The sequence below is a fragment of the Octopus bimaculoides genome, chromosome 16 (genome assembly GCF_046866305.1).
Source record: "Octopus bimaculoides isolate indiv1 chromosome 16, ASM4686630v1, whole genome shotgun sequence".
Classification (NCBI taxonomy): Eukaryota; Metazoa; Mollusca; class Cephalopoda; order Octopoda; family Octopodidae; genus Octopus; species Octopus bimaculoides.
The window spans coordinates 29,295,418-29,320,768 of NC_142943.1; the positions used below are offsets into that span (position 1 = coordinate 29,295,418).

At 35.7% G+C, this 25,351-nt stretch overlaps 1 protein-coding gene across 4 annotated transcripts in view; it reads right to left on the bottom strand.

Moving 5' to 3' along the window:
• Nucleotides 1-6,252: 6,252 nt before the first annotated feature.
• The window catches only part of LOC106872906 (uncharacterized), a 35,185-nt gene continuing 16,086 nt past the window's right edge, over nucleotides 6,253-25,351 (bottom strand). For all 4 annotated transcript variants that reach the window (XM_089364300.1, XM_089364302.1, XM_089364303.1 and 1 more), the window contains 5 exons: nucleotides 22,914-22,975; nucleotides 13,860-13,961; nucleotides 8,129-8,261; nucleotides 6,956-7,089; nucleotides 6,253-6,433 (listed from right to left, as the gene is read on the bottom strand). In XM_089364300.1, the coding sequence (XP_089220426.1) occupies nucleotides 6,299-6,433; nucleotides 6,956-7,089; nucleotides 8,129-8,261; nucleotides 13,860-13,961; nucleotides 22,914-22,975 (566 nt within the window). In that variant the 3' untranslated portion in view covers nucleotides 6,253-6,298. The remainder of the gene's footprint in view (nucleotides 6,434-6,955; nucleotides 7,090-8,128; nucleotides 8,262-13,859; nucleotides 13,962-22,913; nucleotides 22,976-25,351) is intronic.

Consider the following 25,351-nt stretch of genomic DNA (forward strand, 5'->3'; position numbering starts at 1 on the left):
ATTAAATTAGTTGACAGATTTTCTTGTTTAGCTTATATGGCAGCCAGGGTTCAACTCCTAGCATAGGAACAGCTATATACTTTATATATGTATGTGTGTGTGTGTGTGTGTGTGTGTGTGGCATGAAGTTCAACAAAGAGAGCACTTGATCAGTTGAGGGGGAGGGGGGTGTAAAGATATTGTATGTAAATGAAATGGTTCCTTTTACTCTCATATCAAAAGAGTCAACCTCAGTGCTGTCAATTGTCCAGGAGTTTCCTGCATGTCCAGCACTTCACTGACGACTCTTTCTCTCATCAAGTAATAAGAGGAATAATGACCTTTCTCAGGGTATGGCATGGTACCAGGGAAAAGATAGACACAAATAGGGCAGAAGGACAGATACCACCAATAACAAGATGTGGGGAATGGGTAACCAGATTAAACAAGAACAAATACTTTTCAACCAGTTTGGTCATTTCAACAACATAATCATAACTATGTAATTGAAATTTAATATCATTTTGTTATGTTCTTTTTTTTTTTTTCTCATACCAAAGATGAAGAATTTCTAGATCAGTGAAAGTCTCAGAGTTCAAATCTATCAAACAAAATTATTAGCATCAAGCAGAGTTACGGATTAATTTACATTTTCTAAAGCAACATTTTTTTCAGGAAACAGCAGCAGCAGCAGTCTAAAAGTCTATTTTTGCATTGAGTTTAGTTCACTTAATTATTTCGTTGTCTGTTATATAAAATATAAAATCAAAAATATTGCCAGGTAGATTTTTTTGTTTACTGTTATATAAATAGCTATTTCTTTGGAAATCTATCAGTTATGATAAAGAAATGGTAATTCCGTGGAGAAAATATTGAGAAGCAAACAACAATTGGTCAAAAGGTGGGAATTGAGAAAAGAAAAGGAATTAATAAATTGCAATTAAGTCTAGAAATTCATTCTTAATGACTAGAATAATTAACCCTTTAGCATCCAAACTGGCCATATCCAGCCCAAATATCCCACCTGTTTTAAGTTCAAACTGACCAGATCAGGCCTCTCACACCTACCCTGCAATGTCATTCTAACAATAAACAATCACATCACTGACATTTGAAAACTGAGATAATGCAGGATTAATTCAAAACAATGTGAATAAATAAGAATTACATCTGACAGAATAATCTGAATGCCAAAGGGTTGAATAATAAAATTAGAAACTCTCCAATGAGAAAGAGAGAGAGAGAGAGAGAGAGAGAGAGAGAGAGAGAGAGCAGGACGTGGTAACTTATGCATATGTATGTATGTATGTATATATATATATATATATATATATATATATATATATATATATATATATATATAAGCTGTAAACAGTCCAACCCATGCCAGCATGGAAAGTGAACATTAAACGACGACGATGATATATATATATATATATATATTACACACACACACTAGGGGATCTGAATATCAATGTCAAGGTAGGATTTGAGGATATTGGTACAAAGAGTAGCTATTAATTCCAAAGACATCTGGTAATCTTTTTTTCTGCTGAAGTCATACAAATAGGAATCTAATTGGCAAAAACAGAAACTATTAACTGAACGGATGACTTACAATGTTCCTCTATGTGTGGATATGTGTATGTATGTGTAGTCTGTAAACAAATGCAAAATGATACAATTATTCATAAGATTTAAAGCATTTTGTTCAAACTTTTTTAAGGTTGAAAGCTATTCAAGTTGCAGATTAGCATCAAAATTTAGAGATTTTAAAAAATGAGAATGTTTTATTAATAAAATAAATGTAATGCTTACTCTAAATAAATAAGACCTCAATTTGGTTAAGATCAATGAATTAAGAAAAGAAACTTAAGAAAATGATTTCTTGATAATATACATATTTTACAGCAATTAAGCTCAAAGGCTGTTTTTAAATTCATTATACAATTGCAACCTTGTCACAGAAATAATTTCATTGCCACTGAGTCAGTGGTTGCAGTTGTGTGGAAATTTCCATAATGGAACAGGTTTGGTGATACAAACAGGTAAACAGAATTCAAAACATGAGTATATATTTTTCTTAATTGACAGAAGTTACAAAAACTAACCCAAAGAGATGAGACTTTTGCGCTTTGGCACAAATCAAAGTTTGCTGGTAAGTGCCAATGCATGAAACTCTTGGTCCTCGAGTCACTTTGTCATTTTTGCCTCATCAACGTCATTTAATGTCCATTTTCCCTGCTGGCATGGGTTGGATGGTTTGACAAGAATGGACAAGGCAGATAGCTGCACCATGCTCCAGTACCTGCTTTGGCATGATTTCTACAGCTGGATGCCCTTCTTAATGCCAGCCACTTTACAGAGTGTATCAGGTGCTTTTTATGTAGCACCAAAAAATATCTCATGTAGTGAATTTAACAACTTCCTATGTTATTAAACAGACTCTTCCATGACGTTGCTTCTGTTTCAACCCACACACTCAGATTAAGTCATTTGTTATTAGACAACTTCCTAATATTTTACAGGTAAAAACATTTAATTATTTCATTAAAGTGCAAAAATAGTAGTAAGGGGCTAAATTAACAGGATACCAACTGAAAAAGCTCATCAGTTTGTATATGATCAGACTCCAAAGAGACTAATGTTGGTCTTCATCAGCAAGATTCGTGTTATTTAATAATAGCAATAAAAAAGAAAAGAGAACAGTGAACTTATTATGCACGGAGGAGTAAAGAATCCAATCTTTCAGATAGTTTTCTTCCGGAGGAAAAAAATCAACAGGAGGGAAATGAATGGAAAGACAGCAGAGTATTTTTTAAAAAACTTTTTGGATGTAAAACTCGGCTGTCTTTCATGAATTTCTTTCCTGTAAACTTTTCTCTGAAGAAGGACAATAATTGAAATGTTGGATTTTCCATTTTGTACAGCAGCTTCACTAAACTCTTTTTAATCAGTTCCAGCCTTGAGATTAGTCTAAATAGGCTTAAAGGGAATGTATATAGATCTACACACTAAACATCAAAAGTACAAAAGGATAATTGTTTTATTAACTGGCAGAACTGAGCACAAAATTGTCCTCCATGCACAGCTTCAAAAGCAGAGTAAATTTGTCCCTGCTTTGGCTACATTACATGAAAACAAAATCTCTAATAGTAGCAGTAGCAGCAGCAGCAGCAGCCAATAAGTCAAGAGTTATGAGGGCAACATAACTGGATTTATGACTGAGAATTAACAAAGTGAATTGTGTTGAAGACTGGCAAAAACAAAGATGTCTTTTTTTTTTATATATATAATCAAGCTTAATTCATTGTTTCTAAGTCACAGTTTTGAATTTTGCTGGATCAAAGAGTAAAAGACTAAACCTTGCTTAACTGGAATATACAGTGAGATTAGTAACACCATGAAATAGTAATAATATTGGTAGCTAATTCTTCATTTGAGTCATTTTTACAAGGTTAAAAGTTAAATGAAATATTCAAATTAATATCAATTAGGATTCTCTAACTAGCATTCTCTCTTGGATCAGGAAAAAAAACTGATACCAAAGGGGGTGACATTTTTTAGTTTATAAAAGTGTGGTAATTAAATAAGGAAGTATGATGAGTAAGGTAGCAGTTTCAGGAATATGGAAGAAAGAATGGTTCAAGAACTTTTTTTTTTTTTTTGTAGTTAGAAATAGTTGTATTGAGAAAATGGTGGAAAATGTATGTCTGAAATTAAAGTTTATAAGTTTTGAAGAAACACAAATGTGAGACATAGGGATTTTAATTGAGTAGGTGATCTTTTACGATGGATACTGGGAGAAAACTGGCCATCTTATGGGGCTTGTGTATGTAATCCACGGGAAGTGTTTTGTAGGAACATAAATAAAGGTTTGAAAACAGTTTGAAGAATAATTATTATTAGAGACATTAGCAAAGGAGTCATTTTATGCAACCATTGCATATGTATAAAAAGAAGAAATTGATTCAAACCACTTTGAAGATGAGATGCAGCCTTTACATTTAGTACAGAAAATAAACAAATATAATAATAATAATGATGATGATGATCATTCAATGTGTGTGTACAGGTTGAAATACATAAATTCAAACTTGAAAAGTGAAATTAACTGAAGAACTGTCTTGACATTTTTAATAAAAATTACAATTTGAAACTGAACATTTAAAACAGACATAAGTTCAATTCATTTGATAATTTTTCTTTGAGTATAATGCACATATTTACAATATGTATGAGTGTGTGTATGTGTATATATATATATATATATATATATATATATATATATATATATATATATATATGAGGGATCAAATCTAAACCAACCATATGAAGTATACCATTCTTATAAAATAAGACTTGCCATAAGACATTATACTCAAGAAAAACAAAAATTGTTACTAAGTTTAATACTTCTGTTTTTTTCTTCAGTTAAAATAGGGGCATTCAAGTGAACAGAAGTATCTAAGGTTTTTCTAAGAATTTTCTAGAATTTTTTTTTTTTTGAGGGTGGGGGGATTTTTAAAGTTAGAATATTCATGCTTCCGGGATTTATATACCAAACTATAAAACAACAAGCACAATAGCAATCTATTCTCTAAATGGAAGACTTTGTACAAGAGGTTGATAAGTTCAGTTGAATAAATAATTTAATGTTTCAGGCTGTTGCTCTTCATCAGAGAATGGAGAAGATTAAAAGACAAAAAAAAAAAAAGCCTTTAAAGTGTTGTCCTTTAGTTGCAAGCTAACAATGCTACACATTGGTGTGCAACCAAAACAGCAAAACAATCATCCTTGTTCTCAGATCAAAGTGCAGGAAACCAAAGTATTATATTTCTTCACCTAAATTATCAAAGAACTCTTTCACACATTCTCTTATGAATTTATTGCCAATGGAGACCATCACCAAGTTTCTTTAGATTCCAGATTTTAACCTATTTTCGAACTGACCTTGAAGTTTCATACAAACACATACTTACATAATTTTCTTTTCTTTTTCCATACTAATGTCTTTTAGCAAGGTTTTAAAATATGTAGAACAGAGAGTTGGATTTCAAGTGAGACTTACTGATTACAATGTTAACTTTGATTAAAATCTCAATAAAACAGCTGTTAAGAGATTAAAATAAAAAAACATTTTTTTTTCTCTTAGTGTAATCTTACAACATAAAACTGAAAATTTCCTAAAACTTAAATCCAGGAATACAGCAGTCAAACCCAGCAAATATAGAAATAAATAATGGTTGTTTATTTTCTCCATTTGAAGCTTAAACTTGTTAAATTATTGTACTGATAACATCAATAATACAAAAAGCAGAAAATCTCTTCAAGGAATTGGTTTAAAATACATGAAATGGAATTTAAAAAAAAAAAAAAAAATTACCAAAAAACAAAAAAAAAAAAGATTAATAAAAATCTTTTGACGTATTCCAATGTATTTCATGATTTCATGACAAATCCTAGATAGAGGGAACTTAAAAGAACTAACACTAAAGAATGGTTAAACATCACATGAAGTAATAAATAAAAACTGCAACTTAAAAGAGATTTAGGTTTCGCAGTTGAAGTTAATATATGCAACATATTTAGAACCAATAAATGGATGAAACAACAAGGAACAGAGGTTGACTTTGGGTAGGTTTCGTTTTCTGTAAGGTTTCTTCTTCTCAGCAATAATAATTGAAAAAGATTTCCACATCCAATTATTAAAAATTTGAGTTTTCTTGTATCTTCTCATAAGAAAGAATTTCTCATTCAGTCATTCAGTTCTAAAATATTTATCACAGGGCTTTTACTGAAAAAACAGGAAAGGATTAAAAAAAAAAAAAAAAAAAAAAAAATCGAAATGTGAAATAAAAAAAGAAAATGCAAAGGAAGAAAAAAAAAACCCATTCAAATTAGTTAAAAATAATTTGAAATCTGATAACTTTTTCTTTTTCTTTTTTTGTTTTTGTTGTTTCTCTGGAATTCAAGTTTCCAATGTTTTGGCACATTTGTTGAATGTCCTGAAAGACTGCACAAACCAAAAGGACAATCATTAAACGAAGAAAATAAATATGCTATGAAAAAAAAAAAAATTTTAAGGAGGGGGGTAGGGGGACTTGAGAAATGGAATGATGTAAGAAGAGAGAATGAAATCACAGAGTTAAGAACTAAAGTTTTTTTTTTTGATCACAAAAATTGCTCTCTGGATTAAGTTTCTAGCTTTTTGTTTGTTTTTTTTTGTCTTTTTTTTGTTTTTTTTCTTCTTTGTCTTTTTGTTTCAAAGTATTCTTTATCAGAGTTCCAACTTGTAAGTCTGCTCAGTTTGATTAATTTAGTCACTGACTTCTGAGCTGCACCGGGACCGCTGTCTCCGATTGGAAGAAGAAACAAAAAGACTAACACACTTTCGAGATTCCAATTGCTCAAGCCAATATTCTTGCTCTGTAGGGTCCACATATGTTAAATTCTGAAAGATAATAATTAAAGTGCAAAATAAATACATATTTATTAATTAAGAATTAAGTCTCAAAATAATTATTGGTAAACTTTTAATTCCACTCAAGACAAAAATGAAACATTCATCTACGAATAAAATTGGCTGAGGGTCTCATGGATTTTGTTTACCAACTAAGTTTCCTATATTCTATTTGCACAAATATCATATCAACCCTTTTGATACAAACCCGGCTGAAACCGCTTCTGGCTCTGTAGTACAAATATCTTGTTTTCGAAAGTTCTGAATTAAAATCTTCCACCAAACCTTAGTCACAATTTATGTTCCTAACACTAGCTTAATGATAACTATGTTATTTTACTAAACTCTTTGTTATATTTAAAATTAATTGAAACACAGAGCGTCTCAACAGAAATATGGTAACAAAAGAGTTAAAATATTTAAAATTAATTGAAAGAAACAAAGAGCATCTCAACTGTAATATGGTAACAAAAGGATGAATGATTTTACATAGAATAATAATAAAAATATTACCTCTAAATTAAATAAATCAGGAAACTCTAGTCTTAACTGCATCCAATCTTTGGGAGGTTTCTGAGATGAAGGGGAAGTCGACAAATGAAGAAGCTTCTGTCGTGACAATTTGCATTTCAGTTTTTCTTGGGAAGCTACAAAATTTGAAACAGAATTTTGAGAACATTCAGAAAAAATACCCAAGCATGAAATCCAAATTCTATCCATAAAAGTGGGGATTATCCCTGTCTATGTGTGTGACGGAGGGTGTAATGCATTTCAATGTAAGTTATTCTAGATTTCTTATTCTTTTACTCGTTTCAGTCATTAGACTGTGGCCATGCTGGGGCACCACCTTGAACAATTTTTAGTTGAATGAATTAACCCCAGTACTTTTAAAACCTGGTACTGATTTTCAATTAGACTGTAGAAGTTCACAACAAAATAGGATTGAGAGAGAGAGATAATTTCGTCCAGCGCTCTACCGATTGTATCAATCAACCGCACATGTAACAATAAATGATATTAACAGTACTACAACTTTACCTTTCATCCTTTCGGATGATAAATTAAGTACCAGCTGCGTACTGGATCTAATCAACTGGGACCCCTTCCCAAAAATTTCGGGCCTTGTACCTAGAGTAGACAAGGATATTTAACAGTACTGAAGAAAAGCAAGGTACATAACTCTTACAATATTACAATTACGCCCCTTGCAACTATTCCTCATAAAGTCAGAGTAAACCAACAGCGACTTTTAGAAACAACGGGATCCGTTTGTTCACCGTGAAGTAGAAATGGGACACTTCATACAGAAGTCTTCCACTCAAAAACAGATTTCTCTTCTCCTCTTTTACAGCAAATTAATTTGTAGTCTCTTTTGTGCGAACTTCTTACTTCATGCATTTACAACAAAAATTAATTATTTCTGTCACTAGATCAGTTAAAAATCCAATGATAAACCCTCTACTATACACCAACAGATAAGGACAATAAACTATACCATTGAACAGAAAACTGAAAGATATAGCAATAACATGCTCTGGATTTTTCACACACACAGGTGTGTGTGTGTGTGTGTGTATCAGAGTTTATTTTGAATTCTTGAATTATCTGATAATTTTCATTTTTATTTTCATTAAGAAGTAAGTGTTATATAGGAGTTGTGTGAAGTGCTTGAAAACTGTTTCTTACAAATTTCAGGCAAAATATCATTCATCAAATGAAGAACATCTGTCAAAGAATGGTATTTATTTTCTTTTACATCTCCAAAGAAAACAGATCTGGAACTATTGACACAACCAGCTGATTTGGGCCCATTACACTTCTGGAAATAAAGGGAAATAAAAAATAAAAAGAATGAAAGAAAAAAACATAAATATACACGTGTGTTGTACATTGTAAAGCATAATAAAATATCAGTTGTAAGCCAAATGTTTCTAAGATGTAAGAATTAATAGAAAAAGATATATTTAATCATCATCATCATCATCATCTTCGTTTAACGTCCGCTTTCCATGCTAGCATGGGTTGGACGATTTGACTGAGTACTGGTGAAACCAGATGGCTACACCAGGCTCCAATCTGATTTGGCAGAGTTTCTACAGCTGGATGCCCTTCCTAACGCCAACCACTCAGAGAGTGTAGTGGGTGCTTTTACGTGTCACCCGCACGAAGGCCAGTCAGGCGGTACTGGAAACGGCCACGCTCAAAATGGTGCAATTTATGTGCCACCCGCATATATATATACATATATATATACATATATATATATATATATATATATATATACACATACATAAGTAAACATATATATATATATATATATATATATATATATATATATATATATATATATATATATATATATATATATATATATATATATATATATATATATATATATATATACGATAGGTTTCTTTCAGTGTCTGTCTATCAAATTCATTCACAAGGCATTGGTTGGCCCAAGGCTAGAGAAGAAGACACTTGCCCAAAAGGTGCCAAGCAGTGGGACTGAACCTGGGACTATGTGGTTGGGAAGCAAGCTTCTTACCATTCAACCATGCCTATATATATATATATATATATATATATATATATATATATATATATATATATATATATATATATATATATATATATATATATATATATATATATATATATATAAACCTCTGTACCTGGCTTTCGTTGACATGGAGAAAGCCTTTGACAGGGTCCCCCGATCCCTTATCTGGTGGTCAATGAGGAAACTTGGGATAGAAGAATGGTTAGTGAGAGCTGTGCGAGCCATGTACAGAGATGCTGCCAGTAAGGTGAGGGTTGGAAATGAGTACAGCAATGAATTCCGGGTAGAAGTAGGGGTCCACCAAGGTTCCGTCCTCAGCCCCCTCTTATTTATCATAGTCCTCCAGGCAATCACAGAGGAGTTCAAGACAGGTTGCCCCTGGGAGCTCCTCTATGCTGATGACCTTGCCCTAATTGCGGAGTCACTATCAGAACTAGAGGAGAAGTTTCAGGTGCGGAAGCAAGGTCTAGAATTGAAGGGCCTTAGAGTCAACCTAGCTAAAACCAAAATCCTAATAAGTAGGAAGGTAGATAAAGCACAAACTCCTTCAGGTAGATGGCCCTGCTCAGTATGTAGAAAAGGAGTAGGTAGTAACTCTATAAGATGTACCCGGTGCAAGCTATGGACACATAAGAGGTGCAGCAACATCAAAGGCAGGTTAACTAGCAAGTTAGTTTTTGTTTGTGGCAGATGTTCAGGTGCAATAAAGACTGTAAACAAACAGGAAACAACTTCTATCTCATTCCAGGGTGAAAAACTAGAGGTAGTCGATAGCTTCCGCTATCTGGGCAACCAAGTTAGTAGTGGGGGTGGGTGCGCTGAAAGTGTAGCTGCTAGAATAAGAATAGCCTGGGCAAAGTTTAGAGAGCTCTTACCCCTGCTGGCGACAAAGGGACTCTCACTCAGAGTAAAAGGCAGACTGTATGACGCATGCGTACGAACAACCATGCTACATGGCAGTGAAACATGGGCTGTAACTGCTGAGGACATACGTAAGCTCGCAAGGAATGAAGCCAGTATGCTCCGTTGGATGTGTAATGTCAATGTGAATACCCGTCAGAGTGTAACTATCTTGAGAGAAAAGCTGAACATTAGAAGCATCAGTTGTGGCGTGCAAGAGAGACGATTGCGCTGGTATGGACATGTGGTGAGAATGGAGGAGGATAGCTGCGTGAAAAAGTGCCACACCCTAACAGTTGAAGGAACCCGTGGAAGAGGTAGGCCCAGGAAGACCTGGGCTGAGGTGGTGAGGCAAGACCTTCGTACATTGGGCCTCACCGAGGCGATGACTACTGATCGAGACCTTTGGAAATGTGCTGTGCGTGAGAAGACCCGGCAAGTCAAGTAAGATCGTTGCCAGTGCCCCTGGACTGGTTCTTGTGCGGGTGGCACATGAGATGCACCATTTTGAGCGTGGCCGTTGCCAGTACCGCCTGACTGGCTCCTGTAGGATTTTCGAGCGAGATCGTTGCCAGCGCCCCTGGACTGGCTTGTGCGGGTGGCACATAAAAGACACCATTTCGAGCGTGGCCGTTTTCGTGCGGGTGACACGTAAAAGCACCCACTACACTCTCTGAGTGGTTGGCGTTAGGAAGGGCATCCAGCTGTAGAAACTCTGCCAAATCAGACTGGAGCCTGGTGTTGCCATCCGGTTTCACCAGTCCTCAGTCAAATCGTCCAACCCATGCTAGCATGGAAAGCGGACGTTAAACGATGATGATGATGATGATGATATATATATATATATATTGCTATATTTCAGGATGGTCACTTTTTTTTTGCTTAGAATGGACTACAAAGGACAGGAGGGGACACATGAGATGGAAGAGTTGCTGAAGAGGTTACAGATGTGTGATGAAAGATTTCCAGACAATGGACATACGATAAAATAAGAACAATAATAAACAAGTTAAGAACAACTATATAGTGTGTGTGTTTATTTGGCAGGAAAAAAAAATGACCATCCTGAAATATAACAATATCTGTTTCAACACACAATTTCACATCAGGAATCTTACAAGACAAATTCATAAACATATTCTTTTTCTTCTTTTACTGGTTTCAGTCATTTGACTGTGGCCATGCTGGACCACCGCCTTTAGTCGAACAAACTGCCTCCAGGACTTATTCTTTGTAAGCCTAGTACTTATTTTATCAGTCTCTTTTGCTGAACCACTAGATTACGGGGATGTAAACACACCAACATTGGTTGTCAAGCAATGGTGGTGAGACAAACACAGACACACAAATACATACACATATATATATATACAATGGGCTTCTTTCAGTTTCTGTCTACCAAATAATGATAATTAAGGATAGAGGAGGGGATTACAGTGAAAATTTCAGCAAAACTAAGAAGAGAGTTCCGGATAGTTCTATGAAAGAGGGACTTGCAGAAAGTGCTTGGGGTTGACAAAAAGAAAAACCATTACATTTTCATTTTAGGTCAGACCATTATTATAGAGTGAAGAAGATGAGAGGAAGGTTTTTTTTTAATGGAATACACAAGACTGAAAAAAAGACATGGCTCTTTTTATTCATTCGTCTTTGAAGTACATTAGTGAGAATGTTTGTCTATGAGGTGAAAAGATTTTTATTGCATATGGTATATATATATCTATAAGTATTATAGAATGTCGAATGACTTGAATGCTAATTCTACTCCGGTGGCTTAATTACATCAGCAGCAGAGATAAGTACTTGATGTATCAGTAATAAATTAATGAAATTGATAATGACAGAAAAATAGAGCAGTATGCCAATGTTGCATAACCGGCACCTGTGCCAGTGGCATGTAATAAGCATACTTCAAACTCTGGGCCTTGCAGAGGCAGTGCCAAGTGACCGAGACCTTTGGCAATTTTACCGTGCTTGGGAAGACCCGTCAGGCCAAGTGAGATCGCAGTCGTAACCAAAACTGGTGTTTTGTAACTGGCACCCATGCCAGTGGCACATAACTCTTTCAGTGGTTGGCATAAGGAAAGGCATCCAACTATAGAAACCATGCCATCTATGCATTGGAACTTGGTGCAGCTCCCCAGCTTACCAGTTTTCAGTGAAACAGTCCAACCCATGCCAGCATGGAAAGCAGACATTAAATGGAGATGATGATGTTGATGATGATGACACACTTCTTTTGCTTTCATCATTTAAACATCTGTCTATCGACATTTAGTCTGTTGATTGTGCTTTCAATAGAGTGTAAGGTTATTTAAAAAGTAGGTGACATCTGAATGTATAAATAATGCAAATACACAAGAATCTCCACCTCTTACTGCAACTCATTAAACTGAAGCAGTGGCAGGTGGCGACAGCTGGTGACCAATCCATTGCCAAGGATTGAAACAGATGGAGATCTCTTGTTGAAGCCTTATGTTCCAAGTGGTGTCAAAGGAATTACAAAATCTCTAAATCAGTGGTTCCCAACCAGGGGTCTGCAAAGGTAGTACTAGGGGTCCGTGAGTTCAAAATTTCATTTGAAATCTGAAATCGAAATCGAACCGAATCCGATGACTGGCACCCATGCCAACCTCTCCTTCATTGAACACTAAACTCTGCTTGCGAAGACCTGTTGAGGCAAGTAAAATCGAAATCGTAATTGAACCATACTCGATGAGTGGCACCTGTGCCAGTGGAGCATTAACAGCACTGTCTGAGCGTGTTCATTGCCAGAGCAGCTGTCTGGCTTCCGTGCTGGTGGCCCATAAATAGCACCATTTGAGTGTAATTGTTACCAGCGTCGCCTTCTAGCACTTGTGCTGGTGGCATGTTAGAAAATCATTCGAATGAGGTCATTGCCAGTGCCGCTGGACTGGCTCCCAAGCAGGTGGCATGTAAAAACACCTTTTTAAGTGTGGTCGTTACCAGTACCGTGTGACTGGCCCTCGTGCCGGTGGCATGTAAAAGCACCCACTACACTCTTAGAGTGGTTGGTGTCAGGAAGGGCATCCAGCTGTAGAAACTCTGCCAAATCAGATTGGAGCCTAGTGCAGCCTTCTGGCTTGCCAGTCCTCAGTCAAATCATTCAACCCATGCTAGCATGGAAAGCGAACGTTAAACGATGATGATGATGATGATGATGATATATATATATTCTTTTATTGGTTTCAGTCATTTTGAATGCGGCCATGCTGGAGCACCACCTTGAGTCAGACAAATCGACCCCAGGACTTATTCTTTGTAAGCCTAGTTAGTATGTTTTGTATTGGTCTCTGTGGGAAAACTCATTTAAATAAAAGGGGTCCTTGGTAGTAAAAAGGTTGGAAACCAGTGCTCTAAACCCTTCCCATTCTAATTCTCCCACTCACTTTTCCTCTCTGTTACTGTTCATCTTTTTCTGCCGTTCACTCGTTCTCTGCTGTTTGTCATTTGACAGTCTCCTACTTCCTGCCGCATAATCTCATTAGAATGATTCCTTTTACCATTTCCCTTTTCCTTGTTTCAGTTATGTGACTGTGGCCATGCTGGGGCTGAAGGAATTAATCCCTGTCTTGATTTTTTAATGCCTGGTCTCTTTCGCCGAACTGCTAAGTCATAAACACACAAACACTGGTCGTCAAGCAGTTGTCGGGGACAAACACAGTTACAAAGATATATATACACATAGGTATATATAAATATACAGGCTTCTTTCAGTTTCCATCTACCAAATTCACTCACAATTGTTTGGTTGGCCCGAGGACAAAGACACTTGCCCAAGGTGTCATGCAGTGGGGCCGACCTTGGAACCCTGTAGTTGGGAAACAAACTTCTTATCACACAACTATGCCTGTGCCTCCACACAGCTACGCTTGACCATTTTAGTAAATAAAAGCCCTTTACTAATCATTGCAAGTAGACAATTCTCCTTACCAATACTGATGGACTGCTCTCACTTAGGGGCTCATGAGATAGACTCCTTTGGATCACAAAATTTGCCTTGTTCTGCAGAACATTTTGAAGACTAATTTTTCTCTGCCAAAAAAAGAAAAAAGAAAAAGAATCAGACATTTATTCAGGATTAATAAAATATAAAATGATTTAACGTTCTTGTTTGTTTTACCCATCAAAGTGAATGCCAAATATGACTGTCACCTTCAAAATGGTATCATAAATTCTTAATGATTCAAAAGAATACATCAATAACAATACTGAAGATTATTCAGTTACAGGAAACCATTCCAAATGATTGTAGATCCAGGCACCCCAGTTAATATAGACAAAACCCAGATTTAAAAAACTGGATGATGATGAAGACGAGAAGAAATGAAAGACAAGCCATCCTTAAATTGAAGGATGGTGACTCATTCAGAACTGAGTGTCAAAGGGAGGTTTTGTTTATGAAGGACTTCTTTCAGTTTCTGTCTACTAAATCCATGAACAAGGCTTTGGTTAGCCAATGTAGGACTGAACTCAGAACCATGTGGCTGGGAAGTAAATTCCTTACCACACAACCATACTTGCACCTGGGTTTGGGTCGCAAACGTATGAAACACACGGTCAAGCATCGAGATAAATTTTCAGTCAAAATACAACTTGAATGTTTATGGAATGTTCGTGGAAATAGGCAACTGGAATGAAATTAAAATGTTTCATTTCATATAGGTGTGGCATGCCAATGTGGTTAAGTAGTTCAATCCCACTGTTTGGTACTTTGGGCAAATGTCTGTTGCCTGTAGTCCCTGGTTGATTAATGCCTTTAATGGATGGAGACTGTGAGGAAGCCTGTTGTGTGTGTGAGTGTGTGCCCCCACCTTGACAACTGACTGGTGTTAGTTCATGTCCTCATAACTTAGTACTTCAGCAAGAGATAGAAGTGCCAGGCTTTAAAAAAATTAGTACTGGGGTCAATTTGTTTGACTAAAATCCTTCAAGGCAATGCCCCAGCATGGCCACAGGCCAATGAACGAAACAAGTAAAAGATAAAAGAACCTAATTTTTATGCAAATGGTTTGTCCTTCAGATTTCCACTTAACTTCTCAGACTTCACAAAAACACCTCAATATTTTGGTGTAATTATTTATGAAGGACAGGTTATGTAATAAAACTCCGCAAACGGTAAATAATGATAATCAACAATTGTGGAGGTGATGGGTTGTAAACGAGGCGCAGGAGTGGCTGTGTGTTAAGAAGTTTGCTTCCCACCCACATGATTCTGGGTTCAGTCACACTCTCTGGCAACTTGGGCAAGTGCTGTCTACTATAGCCACAGGCTGACCAATGCCTGGTGAGCAGATTTGGTAGATGGAAACTGTGAGAAGAGAAGCCTGTTGTGCATATATATATATATATATATATATATATATATATATATATATACACACACACACACAATAATATATGTGTGTGTGTGTGTGTTTGTTTGTTCCACACCACTACTTGACAACCAGTTCACCACTACATGACACAGTTCAGCTAAAAGACCCTGATAGAATAAGTCCCAGACTTTTAAAAAAACAAGTACTGGAGTTGATTGATTTGACTACAAATTTGTCGAGGTGCTGCCCCAGCATGACCATAGTCTAATGACTGAAACAAGTAAAAAAAATAATAAAAGATGATAAAATCTAGGAGTGTTCAGAAACCAGTCTTTTTCATGCTTAACAACATGAGAGAAAAATGTGAAAAATTCCTGCCATATTACATTGGAAATAGCTGCAATAATTATTGTGAAAAATCCAGTTTTCTGACCCAGTCACAATGATACATTTAACCTAGATTTGTAAGCAGCACAGAGACTCTTGTTCAAGGTCTTGTTTCAATCACAAGAAGCTACACACATCTCAACAATCAAAATGAAGGTCATATGATCATTAATGATCATTAATATTATAAACAACACAGATGTATAAGCAGGTGCAGGTGTGGGCATGGGGTAAGAAGCTTGCTTCCCAACCACATGGTTCTGGGTTCAGTTCCACTGCGTGGCACCTTCGGCAAGTGTTTTCCACTATAGCTTTGAGCAAACCAAAGCCGTGTGAGTGGATTTGGTAGATGGAAACTGAAAGAAGCCCACTGTATATAATATGTGTGTGTGTGTGTGTGTTTGTTCCCTACAACCACTTGACGACTGGTGTTGGTGTGTTTATGTCCCCGTAATGTAGCAGTCCAGCAAAAGAGACCAATAGAATAAGTACAAAGTTAACAAATAAATAAATAAGTACTGGCTGAGTACTCCACAGACATGCATACCCTTAATATTTTTAGGGGGAGATCCAGCCTGACACAGAGTGTGACAAGGCTGGCCCCCTTTGAATTACAGGTACAACTCATTTTTGCCAGCTGAGTAGACTGGAGCAGTGTGAAATAAAGTGTCTTGCTCAAGGACACAATGTGCCACTGGGAATTGAACACGTGACCTTATGATTGTAAGCTGAATACCCCTAACCACTAAGCCACAAGCATTCACACTAAACACACAAACACGCACACACCTGCGGACACACACGTACACACACGCACACACACACACACACGCACACAACCAGCTTGTAATCAAATCTATTAAGCTTTAAGCCTAATCTATTCTTTTCATACAACCACTAAAAAATAATCTTCATTTCAATAAAGTCTCCCTTGGTATTAATACACAAACTACACACAAGAAGTGTGTACCGAACACTTTCTTTTACTCATACAGAACCATAACACTGTGTGTGTGTGTGAGTTTGTACACGTGTGCATATATATATATATATATATATGTGTGTGTGTGTGCTGGTATGTTGATGTAAACAAGAAAAATAGAATTCAAATTATGAGTATATGGATATCTTTTATTAATATTTAGCAGAAGTAACAGAGTGACTCAATGTCAGGGAGTTTCATGCATTGGCATTTATCAAACTCTGTTACTTCTGTTAACTATATATATATGGTGGTTGTCTACTCCTTAAACAGAGTTTGACCACCTCCTGCACCTACACCTTAGCCCTTTCATGGCGTCTGATGTGGCTTTTTAAACCAGACAGTGTTTTGAAAAAACACCCACACAGATTGCACCTCTGATTTGCACTACCAATACCTGCAAGTAAGTTCTGCTCATTGTGGATCCTAACATGTCTTTTAAGACCCCCATTGGATTTGCAAACCCTCTGGCACACACCACATTCAAACGTGTGCACAGACATATAATCAGAATAGCTGGATGAGGTTTGTTTTCCATGGGTTCGCAGGTGAGATTTGAGGCCAGCCAAGGACAGACATGGTCTGTCACAGACTGTGCACACAAAAAGGTCCTTGTCATTCACCTTCTCAGTCTTTACATTTTTCCTTAATATATATATATATATATATATATATGTGTATGTATGTATACATACATAAACAAAACATCTTTAAATGATGGTCTGACCGTCTGCTCAGCAAATGGGAAGCAGTAATTGAAGTAGATGGTGAATATGCTCCAGAATAATCATTTGAAAATGTTTTTGTTACATGTTGTTATTGTTTTTGTTGAATAAAATTTGTTGAAAAAAATTCCACTGAGGCCAACTTCACCTAAAGGGATGATAGGTGAAGTTGGCCTCAGCGGAATTTGAACTCAAAATGTAATAAATAGCTAAAATGCTGCTAGGCATTTTGCCCAGGGTGCTCACAATTCTTTTCTACTCTAGGCAGAAAGGCCTGAAATTTTGGGGGAGGGGGCTAGTTTGGGTTAGATTGGCCCCAGTACGCAACTGGTACTTAATTTATCGGCCCCGAATGACCCAATGACTGGTGTAGCAGCATCATAGTAAACTGCTACAAAGGTAAAGGTGACGCTTTAGATACTAATAATTACAGAGGCATCAAGCTGTTAGATCAGGTTATGAAAGTTACGGAGAGGGTCATAGCCCAACTAATTAGGGAGCAAATCAATTTAGATGAGATGCAGTTTGGGTTCGTGCCAGATAAAAGCACCACTGATGCCATATTTCTAGTGAGACAGCTGCAGGAGAAATATCTAGCCAAGGATAAACCTCTGTACCTGGCCTTCGTTGACATGGAGAAAGCCTTTGACAGGGACCCCGATCCCTTATCTGGTGGTCAATGAGGAAACTTGGGATAGAAGAATGGTTAGTGAGAGCTGTGCGAGCCATGTACAGAGATGCTGTCAGTAAGGTGAAGGTTGGAAATGAGTACAGTAATGAATTCCGGGTAGAGGTAGGGGTCCACCAAGGTTCCGTCCTCAGCCCCCTCCTATTTATCATAGTCCTCCAGGCGATCACAGAGGAATTCAAGACAGGTTGCCCCTGGGAGCTCCTCTATGCTGATGACCTTGCACTAATTGCGCAGTCACTATTAGAACTAGAGGAGAAGTTTAAGGTGTGGAAGCAAGGACTAGAATCGAAGGGCCTTAGATTCAACCTAGCAAAAACCAAAATCCTAATAAGTAGGAAGGTAGATAAAACACAAACCCCTTCAGGTAGATGGCCCTGCTCAGTATGCAGTAAAGGAGTAGGTAGTAACTCTATAAGATGTACCCGGTGCAAGCTACGGACACATAAGAGGTGCAGCAATATCAAAGGCAGATTAACTACAAAATTAGTTTTTGTATGTGGCAGATGTTCAGGTGCAATAAACACTGTAAACAAACAGGAAACAACTTCTATCTCATTCCAGGGAGAAAAACTAGAGGTAGTTGATAGCTTCCACTATCTGGGTGACCAAGTTAGTAGTGGGGGTGGGTGCGCTGAAAGTGTAACTGCTAGAATAAGAATAGCCTGGGCCAAGTTTAGAGAGCTCTTACCTCTGCTGGCGACAAAGGGACTCTCACTCAGGGTAAAAGGCAGACTGTATGATGCATGTGTACGAACAGCCATGCTACATGGCAGTGAAACATGGACTGTGACTGCTGAGGACATGCATAAGCTCGCAAGGAATGAAGCCAGTATGCTCCGCTGGATGTGTAATGTAAATGTGCATACCCGTCAGAGTGTAAGTATCTTGAGAGAAAAGCTGAACATAAGAAGCGTCAGTAGTGGTGTGCAAGAGAGACGATTGCGCTGGTTTGGACATGTGGTGAGAATGAATGAGGATAGCTGCGTGAAAAAGTGCCACTCCCTAACAGTTGAGGGAACCCGTGGAAGAGGTAGGCCCAGGAAGACCTGGGCTGAGGTGGTGAGGCAAGACCTTCGAACATTGGGCCTCACCGAGGCGATGACTACTGACCGAGACCTTTGGAAATGTGCTGTGCGTGAGAAGACCCAGCAAGCCAAGTGAGATCGTTGCCAGTGCCCCTGGACTGGCTCTTGTGCGGGTGGCACATAAGATGTACCATCCTGAGCGTGACCGTTGCCAGTACCGCCTGACTGGCCTTGTAGGGTTTTCGAGCGAGATCGTTGCCAGTGCCCCTGGACTGGCTCTTGTGCGGGTGGCACATAAAAGACACCATTTCGAGCGTGGCCGTTTTCGTGCGGGTGACACGTAAAAGCACCCACTACACTCTCTGAGTGGTTGGCGTTAGGAAGGGCATCCAGCTGTAGAAACTCTGCCAAATTAGATTGGAGCCTGGTGTAGCCATCCGGTTGCACCAGTCCTCAGTCAAATCGTCCAACCCATGCTAGCATGGAAAGCAGATGTTAAACGATGATGATGATGATGATGATGATGATGAAAGCATAAAAGGGAAAGCTGACCTTGGTGGAATTTGAACTCAGAACGTAAAGACAGACAAAATACCGCTAAGCATTTTGCCTGGCATACTAACAATTCTGCCAGCTCGCCGCCTTAACAGAGAGAAAATATTCTTTTCTACTCTAGGCACAAGCCCCGAAACTTTTGGGGAGGGGGCCAGTTGATTAGATCGACCTCAGTACACAACTGGTACTTAATTTATTGACCCTGAAATGATGAAAGGCAAAATCAACCTCGGTGGAATTTGAACTCAGAGCTTAAAGACAGATGAAATACTGCTAAGCATTTTGCCCAGCGTGCTAACAATTCTGCCAGCTCGCTGCCCCATATTATTATCACCTATATTGATTTCTCAAGTTTGAATACAACAGATTAGTAAGGGATTATAACCCATTAATTGAATCAACTTAATTGGCTTATAAACTTTGATTATTTACTACAATACCTTAAAATTTATCAATAAACTAGCTGACCCTGTGCCGTCAAAAATGACGGCTAATTGTAGCATTTTATATATAAATATGGATGGTAAATCAAATCGATACACTTGTCAATATTATCTAGGGGTTGTCTTTTGAGATGTGACATCAATCATCGTTTGTTACCAAAAGAACGATGGTTCACACATACAAACATTCACATACTTCCCTTGTACACGCACACACACATACATACACATAGAGTTGAAACGCTGCCACTACCAGTTTGTCACCACCCCTTCCTTCCTTATTCATCTATCACCCCTTCCTTTCTCGTTCATATGTTGTGACAGAGAAGCACACAAGAGTATTATTGATGTAGATATATTTGCAAATTTTCCCTTGATACAGAGTAAATTTACTTTGGAGATAAAAAAGAAAATACATCATTCACATTGATTTCTCATGTTGTTTCAATGCAATAGATTTGTAGAGGATTATAACAGTTAAATAAATCAACTCGACTAGGACTAATTTTATGAAGCTCACACGATGAAAGGTCAAGTTTATTGCAGTAAGATCTGAACTATACATAGAGCAAAACAAAATACAGTAAAGCATTTTAACCCAATCCAACATCCAGTCGTCTGTGCTAAATGACAGCTGTTTCTGCTGTTAACAGGTGAACATATAAAGCTATTTATTAACTGGCTTTTAGAGGATGAAATTAATGAAATATTAAAATCAATGTCACTGTTACAAAACGGTAACATGTAATTAACAGTCTAAACAGCCCTTCATTAATATTATTAAAAAATAGTTTCTTCAACATATATATCTGATTACATCAATTTATTCTTTGATATTGGTTTCAAATTTTGGCACAAGGCCAGCAATTTTAGGGAGGGGCTAAGTCAATTAGACTGACCCCCAGTATACAACTGGTACAAAATGCTACTAAACATTTTATTAACGATGTGCTAATGATTTTGTCAGTTTGCCACCTTAATTTACTCTTTAATATTCAACCCCTAATTAAGGCGGTGAACTGGCAGAAACGTTAGCATGCCGAGTGAAATGCTTAGCAGTATTTCGTCTGCTGTTACTTTCTGAGTTCAAATTCTGCCGAGGTTGACTTTGCCTTTTATCCTTTTGGGGTTGATAAATTAAGTTCCAGTTGCATACTGGGGTCGATCTAATCGACTGGTCCCGATCCCCACAAATTTCAGGCCTTGTACCTAGAGTAGAAAATAATATTCAGCCTCTAACCAAAAGCTTACGTACAAACGCAAATTACAGTTCACTTTGTATACTTCCTGAAATTTCAATATAATAATTCCCAGGTATATCAATATACAAAAGAGCCAAGTACCAAACTAAATAAACATGACTTCTTTAAATAGAAGTGAGTAGTAATTACATTGTGACTAGTATGTAATCAAATGTTACTATGACTAAGAATGCACACTCGCTCTTCCTAATACAAATTTAAACTGTCTCAGCTGTTATTAGCCCACTTTAATCCTATCATCCAGTGCTTTCCTCTCAACTATCCTCAATTTACCTAATTAAAACACATAACATCAAGTACTTTCAACATAACTCACTTTATAAATGAAAATTAATAAATATATAGAATATAAATTATGTTATTTGTATAAATAGACATATTTTAGGGGAGATATTATATATTCAAAATTTAACAGGGTAATTGATTAACCCTTTTGTTACCATGTTGAGATGCTTTGTGTTTCTTTCAATTAATTTTAAATATAACAAAGAATTTAGTAAAATAACTTGGTTATCATTAAGCTAGTGTTAGGAACATAAATTGTGGTTAATGTTTGGTGGAAGATTTTAATTCAAAACTTATGAAAATAAGACATTTGTACTACAGAGCCAGAGGTGATTTCAGCCAGGTTGGTATTGAAAGGGTTAAGTAGAATGCAATAAAAAAGAGAAATATCTGTGGTTGTAGGAACAAATTTAGATGTGTGTGTTTTTGGTATTTATTCATAAATCATATTAAGAGGTTTTATCTTTTACTTTTTTAGTCGCTGAAAAAAATCTAAATCGTTAAAAGGTTTTCAGTTTATCTTTTAATGCTGGCATCATGTAAAAAGCGTCTGTGCTGGAACCATATAAAAAGCACTGGTGCTGGTGCCACATAAAATGCACCCAGTACACTCTGTAAAGGGGTTGGCTTTAAGAAGGGCATGTAATAGTTATATATAGTCAGTACAAGGTGTTGATGTGGCTGTGTGTATGTTATTACAAGAGTTCATATACAGATGAAGAATAAATTCAAGACCTATATATTTACAACATAAAAATATATTTTATTTACTGGTCGACGATGAAGCATAACCATAATGTAGAATCTAGTTGAATGAAGTAATCTATGCAAGAAAGTTCAGTGATAGGAAATATAGAAATAACAGCTAAGTGGTGGCTTTCAGTCATGTGGCATAGAGAAATAGACAGACATAGCAATGACGTGAATGGCTCAAAGTCCAATCAGCTAAGAAGCAAAGAGCAGGGTTAGCAAGCTGTTTTTATTACTGGAACACTAGACATTCTAGAAATTTCCAAGAGAAATGCTAAGCTTCTTGAATAATTAAGAATCAAGTCTCATGACACAGATGCTTCAAGAAAGTTAGAAAGCGGGGTTAATCTATAATCCTTCTGGCAAGGGAGATTATTCAACTATTTAGCTACAAAGACCACTACAGACATCTAGCTGTAGAAATCATGCTAAAACAGACAACTGGAGTCTGGTGCAGCCCTCTGGCTGGCAAGCTCCTTGTCAAACCATCCAACCCATGCCAGCATGGAAAATGGATGTTAAATGATGATGATTTATCAGCAAACTAATCAGACATGAGCTTACCTCACATAGTTTACCATTGGTGGACGTCGATGGTATATGATTATTCAAATCAACATCTGGATCTACAGGAAAAAATTTGTACATCAATGAAATGAAATAAAATGCAGATGTTACTGTGATGATGTCAAAATGCTTAAATATCAAAAGCAAAAAGACAAAGCAATTACGTTTTACAAAAAAAATAAACAGATAAATAAATGAAAATAAGAAATTCACAGTAAATTGAAATAAAATAACTGGAGCTATGATTACAGTTTAGATAATATTTAACAATTATACAATAAATAGTAAAACAAATTAAGACTTAAACTGAAGTCATGCGACAAAGGCTTTCATAAACACATATAAAAGAACAAAGTGTGAAGATTAAATACAACAAGGAACTGAATAAAGTAAATATTGAAAATAGTTTTAAGAAAACAATCTCAGTAAATCGTATGCAGCAGGCAAGTGTATTTATAACGACTAACAATGAAGGATAGTGTGATTTTTTGAAACTGAAGATAAATATTACTGTAACTGAGTCAATCTTATGAGATAACCAATAAAATGGTTGTAGTAAGTCATTAAGATTTCTATGAAGTCTAACCCAGTGATTGCCAAACTTGTCATGGAACCCTTATATATCTCCCAAAAACTGCAGCAACCATACCAATAATGGTACAAAAATTCCCTACCACCTTAATTTTAATAAAAACATTAGACCTAACAAAAATTCCTTAAGAAAGATAATTCGTGTGTGTGTGTATGTTTAATATTTTAAATTAATCTATCCAGTAGTGTTACACAGCTAAACTTAGTGGGTATTTAAGCAATGGGTGCGTGGATAGTTGATGAGTTAGTTGGATGTGATGCTGATGAAACAGCAATAACTCCTGAAATATGTATATACACTAGTTATTTTGTATCTTCGATTGAATTGTTTATATAGACAAATTCATATTAGAAACATTATAACTTTCAGTACTGGTTCTGAATTCTATAGAAAATTTGTAGAAATAAACTTAAGTTATATATATATATATACACATACATATATATATATATATATATATATATATATATATATATATATATATATATAATATGATATACAACTTGAAAATGATGGATACAAATTTTGTTATAAAGCAGAATTTTTTTAAGTGAACACACTTTAGAAAACATTGATCTAGCTAATAAAATAATTCGTATTTCCTTAATTCTTGACATTTTAAACTACAACAGAAATAGATATCCATAATTATATAAGTCTAGGTAGATAAAAAATTCATAACTTAAAAAAAAAAAAATGATGGTAAATCTTTGGAATAAATTATTTGGTTTTTTGGGGTGGTAGGGGGTTGTTTTGTTTTAGAGATTGTATCATAAACAGGAAAAGAAATGTTTGAAATAGCTGGTTTCCAAAAACATTATATAATCTCAGATATTAACAATGCAAGAAAACAAAAAATATCAAATTAATAAATACAGTCGGTGTAATAATATCTATTCCAATATCTTGACTAAATTAAAATATTATATCAGGTGCAATCTTGTTTTTACTGTAAATTAAAGAAAGCTAATATTGATGAAAATCAATACCTTATCTGCAAAAACACTAGATTATCTAATTTAGAAGTTAATCTATTTAAAAGAAAGAAAACAAAACTTAGAATCAATTACAAAAATATTTCCATAACAAAATGTTTTCTGAACATGATTTCAAGACTTTTGAAAGAAAATAAAATCCAGAAATGATTTATATTTAAATGATTGGGGAAAATCACAAATCAAAGTTGGAAAATGGTTTTTATTCTTTTATTATTTTTATTTGAAACTGTTCTAAGAAAAAACATTGTTTTATTCCTTACCAAATGATAACTAAACAGTGAAAAGGTTTATGGAAAAATATCTCTCTATAAGGAAGTCATAAGTTATTTTGGATTTACTAACATAACATACCACCCAGTAGAGTTTAATATTCAAAATTATTACAATAAAAGAAAAAAAAAACAAACGAACAGAATCAAGTTTTCCATTTTCTTTCTGTTTTTCTAATTTTGAAACAATAATTTTTTTTTTTTTTTTCAATAACAGTTGAATGAATCTAAACTTCAAATTTCAATAGAAAAGCAAAAAATTAAAATTTCTATTAACTAGAAATGTTATTCTTTTAAATAAAAAGAAGAAAAAAATCAATTTGAAATTCTTATGAATGGAAGAGAAATATATCCAGCTATGCATTTTCCTATTTTAAGCATGGAACAAAGCCAGCATAATCTCAATTTACACAACTAAAATATCAAAATACTTTTTTAAAAATGTCATCTAAGATATCTCTTATTGAATATTATTTGATTAGAAATGAAAGTCCAACTAGGCCAGTTGCCAGATGCTTTGTTTTTAACTAATTAATTTGCTGACAACACACATTAAGCTGTTGAGCATTGATAACT